This window comes from Tupaia chinensis, unplaced genomic scaffold (assembly GCF_000334495.1).
Source record: "Tupaia chinensis unplaced genomic scaffold, TupChi_1.0 Scaffold000673_1, whole genome shotgun sequence".
NCBI lineage: Eukaryota > Metazoa > Chordata > Mammalia > Scandentia > Tupaiidae > Tupaia > Tupaia belangeri.
Window position 1 is genome coordinate 271,890 of NW_006160196.1, and position 8,481 is coordinate 280,370.

Below are 8,481 nucleotides of genomic sequence, written 5' to 3' on the forward strand. Positions count from 1 at the left end.
AGGAGAAGGGATTGCGGCGTGACCATCCCCCCTGGGGGGTGATTTCTTGCTTTCTGTCTCTCTGTCTCTCTCTGTCTGTCTGGCGAGCGCATGCGCCCTATAACGAAAACCTCTCCAAAAAAAAAAAAAAAGAATTATTTTAGGAACCAGCAGTTGGCATAATGGCTATGTCGCTGGACTCCCATGTAGTCGCCTGTGGTTCGAGTCCCAGACCTGGTGGCTTAAACTCACTCTGAGGGCGTATGCATGCGTGCCCAAGATCCTAAGAGGAGAATGGAAGAGAAGGAATTGTGGCGTGGCCATCCCACCTTGGGGGGGTGATATCTCACTTTCTGTCTCTCTGTCTCTGGCTTTCTGGCAAGCACACACCCTGTAGCAAAAACTTCTCAAAAAATTATTTTGTTTAACTATTTATTTATTTTAATTTTACCAGAGAGGGACAGAGTGAGAGAGGAAGAGAGGGAAAGTGAGAAAGCAAGCCACCAGGTCCAGAACTTAAACCATGAATGGCCATGTAGGAGTCCAGCACCCTTAACCATCAGATTGCTGCCGGCCTCGTAGAATTATTTTTTATTTAACTTTATTTATTTGTTTATTTTAATTTGACAGAGAAGGATAGCGCAAGAGAGAGAAAAAGACGTCAAAAAGGAAGCAGCCAGGTCCTGGACTTGAACCGCAGTCAGCCATGTGGGAGTCCAGCACCCTTAACCACCGTGCCACCTGCCAGCCCCACAAATCCATTTTTATTTATTTACTTTTCATTTCTTTAAATCCTTGAGGAGAACATCACGTAGATGGTGTGTCCAGTGACCTTGGCAGGAGGGCTGCTTCAGAGTTTGGCTCAGACCGTGCCATTGTTTCGTGGGCACAGTAACCTTCCCCAGATTCCCCTGGTTTTCTTTGGTATGCTGCCGGAAGTCGAGGTGGTTTTTTGCTTTGTGCATATAACCACACCTCCTGCCTTTCATCTCAGGCATAAACACCTTCAGTTTTAAGAGCAGTGTGCTCCCTGTGGTTCCGGAGACCCCGCTCATAGCCAGCAAAAATGGCCTGGTACCGCAGCCTTCCAGACACAGTTGCCTTTTAGAAGCCCTGTTCCTGGGACCAGCAGATGGCATAGTGGTTACGCTGCTGAACTCCATGTAGTCAACTGCAGTTTGAGTCCCGGACCCGGTGGCTTAAAATCCACGCCAGGCGCATGTGCATGCATGCCCAAAATCCCAAGAGGAGAACGTTAACAGGCATCTCCAAAAAGGTCTTCATGGATGACCCACTGGTCTCAGCAGGCAGAGGTAGCAGGCGTGTGCCTGGTGTGCCGATGGGCGTCCAGTCGCGTCCTCACTGCGTCACAGCCTGGCCCCTGGATGTTTATTGATCTCAGAGCTGAAGCTGTAAATGCAGAGGTTTCTCTGTCATACTTTCCCTTCCCCTCACTCCAGGTTTGTGGGTACTCCCTCAGAGGTCACCACGTTCACCCTCTGTCACCTGCAGTCATGGATTACAGACGTCCATGGGTCACCTACACCCACCCTGTCACTGCCCTCTCATTGTCACCCTCTCATAAAGATGTCTCCGAGAAGGAAACATGGGATCAGGTCTGGGCTTGGGCGCACTCTACCCCTGTTCTGAGAATGGGATGTCACTCCCAGGGGCCCAGAACCAAGTGGGCTCTAACCTCGAGCCCCTGCCTCCCACAGTGAGCAAGTGGAAAAAGCTGTATGCAACCCCTCTCCTGGCCATCCCCACCTGTGTCGGTTTTGGCATTCACCAGGACAAGTATAGGTGAGCCGTTTCACGTTGCCCAGCTCCTGGGCTCCTTCGTCTCGCTGTGTGCCCAGGGCCATCGTCCGGTCTTCCCCTTTCTTCAGTTAGAGCCTGGCTGATACCTAACCATGGACCTTGCAGCCCCCGGGCAACAGTCTGTCGTTGGTAGCCCACACAAGGGGTCTTCCAAGAGTTCATGGAAAGTGTGTATTAGGGATGTCAACATTTTTTGTTCTAAAATAGATTTTGTTTTCCAAGGTTATTCCTCCTCCAAAAGATAGGTTGAACTGAAACAGTTGAAGAAGATGAGAGACTCTGATGTCATGTTTGTTGTCTGAGTTCACGGGATCTCAAAGAGCTCTTGGCAGCACTTGCAAAGTGGTTTCTCTTGGAGCTCACGGTGCGCAGAGCTGAGCCCAAGGCCACCAGGGCTGAGCTAGCGGAAATAGCGCGAGCTGAGCAGGTGCTCCCTTTCTCTTTAAGGGGCTACAGACCACAGTGGCTCATGGCCAAAACAGAACTGCCCAACACACATGTACACGTTACATGCAGAGGTGTGAAACAGCAGAGTCATAATTACATAACAAGTGTACGCATGTGGTACAACTAGTAACACATTGTTTACCCTGTGGTCTTCAGACGGAATAAGGAAGGAAGGGAGGGAGCCAGACTGAACCATCCTGGCTCCATTTTTCCCAAAAGATTTGCAAATGAATTGTACTTTTTCCATGAACTTGCGAAGTCCCCCTTGCATTGCTCCCTTATCCTGTTCGTCTCCCCTCCCCGGGATCCCCTGCTTTCCAGGTTCTTGGTGTTCCCCAGCCTGGGGAGGAGCCTTCAGTCGGTCCTGGATGACAGCCCGAAGCACGTGGTATCAGAGAGGGCCGTGCTGCAGGTGGCCTACCGGCTGGTACGTACCTAAGATGCCCAGCTCTTGCGGGCGGGGGGCCGGGGCATAGCAGCTCCTAGTTTTCAGCTGCCTTCCTGTGGACATACCCAGGCCCAGCTCTCTTGCTGTGGCCTGGAGAGCAGTACATGACTGGCATGAGCACAGAGACATGCAGGCAGCTAGAACAGCTTGGTGAGCCTTGCCGTGGGCAGCCCCTAGGGCTCTAGCCTCACATTCAGGGCCCGGATGGAGCTTTCTACTTAAGGTTGTTTCTAAGTCAAGGCTCACAGGACGCCTGGGGAAGAGCAAGGTGCTAGGATGGAGTAGGAGTGGGGATACCTAAGAACATTCCAGGCCAAGGATACAGCTTGGGCAAAGGCTTGGATGGGGGAGAGGGCCTAAGGCATTTTGTTCATTTATTCATTCACTCTCGCCCTCTCATTAATCTCGATCAGGTACCTGCTGGGTGCGGACACTGTCCAAGGGGTAAGGAGGTGCTGTTAAGTAGTTTCTCAAATTGTGACAAGTGCTCTGAAAACCATACTCCTCCACTATGGAGTATAACAGGACTCACTTCGAATTGCTAGAGAGCTTGTCCCCAGAGAGTGACCCAGCAAGTGAGGCTGGGAGGTGGTCAGGCTGAGTGACTGCAGTGTGGTGGTGGGGGGGTGTAAAAATGAGATTTGTATGGAGAGGTCAGCAGCGACCAGGTCACGCAAGGCCTCCAGCACCAGGCTCAGAAGCTGGGACTCTGTCCTGGGGGTGCTGGGAGCGCTGGGAATATTGAGAGAAGGGTGGGGCCAGTAAGTGGCATGGTGGTTAATGCACTAAACCCCCACATGGCTGACTGTGTTTCAAATCCTGGACCTGGTGGCTTGCTTTTTCTCTTTCTCCATCCACCCCCCCATCCCTCTGTCTGGTGAGTACATGTATCCTATAGCAAATTAAAAATAATAATAAAATTAAATTAATCTTTTTTTTTAAAGAAGGAGCAGGGGCAGCTGTGGGTGCAGAAAGACCCATGGAGGCCACACGGGGTTGGACTGGATGGGAAGAGACAGGAAGCTGAGTGAGGGTCTCTGCAGGAGAAGATGAGGCCTCAGGAGGGTCCTAGGCCCCAGGTATAGAGAGTTGGAAGAAGCAGGACAAGCGAGACTTGGTGACTTAACCTCTCAGGTACATCACAGGATGAAGCCAGCACCTTGGCAGTTCAGTGTGAAAGTCAGGAGCTCAATGGAAGAGTTGGAGCTGGAGATAAAGAAATTGTTCCATTAGAGGCTGGCAGGTGGCATGGTGGTTGAGGGTGCCAGACTTCCACATGGCCAATGTGGCTTGAGTCCCGGACCTGGCAGCTTGCTTTCTCACTTTCCCTCTCTCTCGCTCTCTTACTCTTGCCTTGTCTCTCTCTAGTCAAATTAAAAAATAAAATAAAGTTAAATAAAATAATTATTAAAAAAAATTATTATTGGAGGAACCAGCAGTTAACGTAATGGCTATGTCGCTGGACTCCCACGTAGTCGACCGCAGTTTGCTTCTCGGACCCGGTGGCTTAAAACACGCCGGGCGCGTGTGCGTGCGTGCCCAAGATCCCGAGAGGAGAATGGAGGAGAAGGGATTGCGGCGTGACCATCCCCCCTGGGGGGTGGTTTCTCACTTTCTGTCTCTATGTCTCTGTCTGTCTGGCGAGCGCACGCACCCTATAGCAAAAATCTCTCCAAAAAAAAAACAATTATTGGGGCTGGTAGGTGGTGAAATGGTTAAGGGTGCTGGACTCCCACGTGGCCCACCGCGGTTCGAGTCCCAGACCTGGAGGCTTGTTTTCTCACTCTTTCTTTCTCTCTCTCATTCCTCTCTGGTCAAATTAAAATAAGTAAATAAAGTTAAATAAAATAATTCTTTAATAAAATAAAATAAAATAGGGCCTGGTAGGTGGCATGGTGGTTAAGTGCCAGACTCCCACATGGTTGGCTGCTGTTCGAGTCCCAGATCTGGCAGCTTGCTTTCTCCCTTTCTCCCTCTCTCTCTCACTCTGTCCCTTTCTGGTCAAATTAAAACAAGTAAGTTAGAGGGACCAGCAGTTAGCGTAATGGCTATGTCACTGGACTCCCATGTAGTCAATCACAGTTCGCATCCCGGACCCAGTGGCTTAAAACTCACACCAGGTGTGTGTGTGTGTGTGCCCAAGATCCCGAGAGGAGAAGGGATTGCGGCGTGGCCATCCCCCCTAGGGGATGATTTCTCGCTTTCTGTCTCTCTGTCTCTCTCTGTCTGCCCCCTATACAAAAAACCTCCTCCCCCCCCCCCAAAAAAATGCAAGTAAGTTAAATAAAAGAATTCTTAGACCAGCGGGTGGCATGGTGGTTAAGGCACTAGGCACTCTCACATGGCTGACCACAGTTTGAGTCCCAGACCTTGCTTTCTCACTTTCCTTCTCTCTGTGTGTCTGTCTTTCTGTGGTCAAATGAAAATCATTGAATGAATAAATAAAATTAAATAAATAATTCTTTAAAAAATGAATTCTTTAAAAAAATAAAATAATTACTTTTAAAAATTATTCAATTAAACTTACCTCTGCTGTTCAGGAGAAATGAGAAGTCTTCAACATAATAATAGGTGCTGAGTTATTTTTGCAGAGCGACGTTAAGTGACCCCCTTCTGTGTTTGCAGTCGGCTAGGAGGATAGACACAGGAGATGTATAGAAAGCCATATCTTTGCTCACTGCTGAGTTTTGGTTTTTAAGAATTATTTTATTTAACTATATTTATTTGTTTGTTGTTTTAATTTGATCAGAGAGGGACAGAGAGAGAGAGAAAGTGTGAAAGCAAGCCACCGGGTCCAGGGCTCAAACTGTGGTCGGCCATGTGGGAGTCCGGTGCCCTCAACCACCACACCACCTGCAGGCCCCACTGCTGAGTTTTTTAAAAGCCAGATTAAAGACATGCTTAAGGGGCTCTCACAGTGGGCTTTCTAATGCTGCGCTCAGAGTCAGGGCTAACCCCCAGTCCCGGTGGTGCCCAAGCACCCAAGGCCTCACACACGGGTTCCCCACTCGACTGCATCAGGGCTTCTTTGTTTTTGTCATAATACTCATAGAGATGCCTTCTTCTCCCAGCTGGATGCCCTGGAATATCTCCATGAGAACGAGTACGTTCATGGAAATTTGACAGCTGAAAATATCTTTGTGAATCCAGAGGACCGGAGCCAGGTAAGAGCCAGGTCTTCCCTACTCTGGGCGGTGTCTGCACTCAGGTTTCTGTCTGTCCACAAACCTCCATTTATTTCATAGTGCTTATGTCAGACAAAGGACTGCTATACGTCATACATAAAGAGCTTCCTCTGATAAATAAGCAATTTACTGGAAAAATAGGCAAAGAAGGGCCAGCAGGGGGCATGGTGGTGAAGGCACTGGACTTCCACATGGCTGACCACAGTTTGAGTCTCAGACCTGGCAGCTTGCTTTCTCACTTTCTCTCTCTCTGTCTCTGAGACTCTGTCCCTCTCTAGTCAAATTTAAGTAAATAAGGTAAAATAAAATAATTCTTAAAAAAAATAAAGAAAAAGGTTGGTTACCAATATAAAGTTGCCAACTTAAAAAAAAAATTATTATTTTTTTTTAGAGGTTTTTGCTATAGAGCGTGTGCGCTCGCCAGACAGACAGAGAGAGACATAGAGACATAGCCATTACGCTAACTGCTGGTTCCCAAAAATTATTCTTTAAAATAATTTTTTTAAGAATTATTTTATTTAACTTTTTTTAATTATTTTTATTTGACCAGAGACAGAGAGAGAGAGAGAGAAAGTGAGAAAGTAAGCCACCAGGTCCAAGACTTGGGTCATGGTCGATCATGTGGGAGTCCAGCACCCTCAACCACCACACCACCTGCCAGTCCCACAATTTTATTAATTTATTTTATTTTATTTTATTATTATGAGTCCCAGACATAGTGACTTAAAACTCATGCCGGGCGCATGTGTGTGCATGCCCAAAATCCTGAGAGGAACATGAAGGAGAAGGGATTGTGGAGTGGCCATCCCCCTGGGGGTGATTTGTCTCTTTTTGTCGCTCTCTGTCACTCCGATGAGTGCATGCACCCTGTAGCAAAAATCTCTCTTAAAAAAGGAAAAAAAGAAAAAGATGTGGTTAGGGCCAGCAGGAGGTGTGGTGGTTAAGATGCTGGGTCCCATCTGACTGACTGCATGGTTTGAATCCTGGATCCAGCAGCTTAAAAACAACGCCAGGTGTGTGTGTGCGTACACAAAATCCAGAGAGGATGGGGGGGCAGGGACTGTAGTGTGGCCATCCCCTCTGGGATTTCTTACTTTTCCTCTCTCTCTTTTTCTGTCTCTCTCCCTTCATCTCCAGCGAGTGCTCACTGCCTATAACAAAATAAATAAATAAACTTTAAAAAAAAAAGTGATTAAATTTGTTGAACTGGCAGATAAGCATTTTCTTTTTGTTTTAAACTCAGTTGTGCTGAGTTTAAAGAGGGGGACAACTATTGTCATCATTTTACAAATGGAGAAATCAAAGCACAGAAAGGTTTATGTTTTGTTTTGTTTTGTTTTGAGAGGTTTTTGCCATAGGGCGCGTGCGCTCCCCAGACAGACAGAGACAGAGAGATAGAAAGTGAAAAATCATCCCCCGGGGGGATGGTCACACCGCAATCCCTTCTCCTCCATTCTACTCTTGGTATCTTGGGCACGCACCCACACGCGCCCGGCGTGAGTTTTAAGCCACTGGGTCCAGGACTCGAACCGCAGTCGACTACATGGGAGTCCAGCGACATAGTCATTATACTAACTGCTGGTCCCCAGAAAGGTTTTTTCACTTGCTAAAGGGCTGACCTGGCATTTGATCCCGGGCCATGTGGCTCCAGAGTTAATGCCCCAAACCACTGCCAAAGTGCAAAAACACAGATGCCTCACAGGAGGTACAGTGTGATGTGTTGAAAATATGAGCCCCTTTCCCATCCACATGTGTTTACCTAGTTACTGTTGTTTAAAAAAATAAATTGGGGGCTAGCCAGTGGCATGATTAAGGTACTGGATCTCATATAGCTGAAGGCATGGTTCATTTCCCAGACCTGGTGGCTTGAAAAACACACCAGGCACGTGTGCACGCATGTACAAAATTCCAAGAGGAACATGGAAGAGAAGGGATCATGGCGTGGCCACCCTCCATTGGAGGTGATCTCTCAATCCCCACACCCCTGTCTCTCCCCCGTGAGTACATGTGCCCTATAGCAAAATTTTAAAAAAAGAAAGAAAGAAAGGAAAAGAAAAAAGAATTTGGAATGATGGTAAAGAAAGAGTTCCTAAATAGAGAGAGATGACATTAGTAGGACACAGATATGGTTTATTACCTGTTGATGGTGACGTATAATATTCTCAACTGGATGGGTCTAGGAAGTATTTCATGTTGGGTAAAGTCTTACAAACAAAATGAGAAATAGTGATTGACTGTTTAAAAAAATAATTGGAATAATAATAATAATGATGATGATGATCGGGAAAAATAATGAAAAGCTTTTGGAGGGGTACCAGCAGGTGACGTGGTGGTTAAGGCGCTGGACACTCCCACATGGCTGACCACAGTTCAAGTCCTGGACCAGGTGGCTTACTTTCTCACTTTCCTCTCTCTCTGTATCTCTCTCTGATTAAATTAAAATGAATGAATGAATGAATAGAAAAGCTATTGGAGCCAGCAGGTGGTGTGGTGGATAAGAGCGCTGGATTCCCACATGGCCAACGATGGTTCAAGTCCTGGACCTGATGGCTTGCTTTCTCACTTTCCCTTTTCTCTCTCTCTCTCTCGTCAAATAAAGAA

At 47.4% G+C, this 8,481-nt stretch overlaps 1 protein-coding gene across 8 annotated transcripts in view; it reads left to right on the forward strand.

Moving 5' to 3' along the window:
• VRK3 (VRK serine/threonine kinase 3) overlaps positions 1–8,481 on the forward strand; it is a 43,974-nt gene that overhangs the window by 22,125 nt on the left and 13,368 nt on the right. For 7 of the 8 annotated variants that reach the window (XR_003551370.1, XM_027776451.1, XM_006160120.3 and 4 more), the window contains 3 exons: positions 1,698–1,782; positions 2,569–2,674; positions 5,767–5,859. Coding sequence is in view for 7 of the 8 variants with exons in the window: in XM_027776451.1 (XP_027632252.1) it covers positions 1,698–1,782; positions 2,569–2,674; positions 5,767–5,859 (284 nt within the window). In the remaining variant the exon portion in view is untranslated. Of the gene's footprint in view, positions 1–1,697; positions 1,783–2,568; positions 2,675–3,108; positions 3,140–5,766; positions 5,860–8,481 lie in introns of all 8 variants that reach the window. The other variant, XM_006160118.3, reaches the window with a different exon arrangement.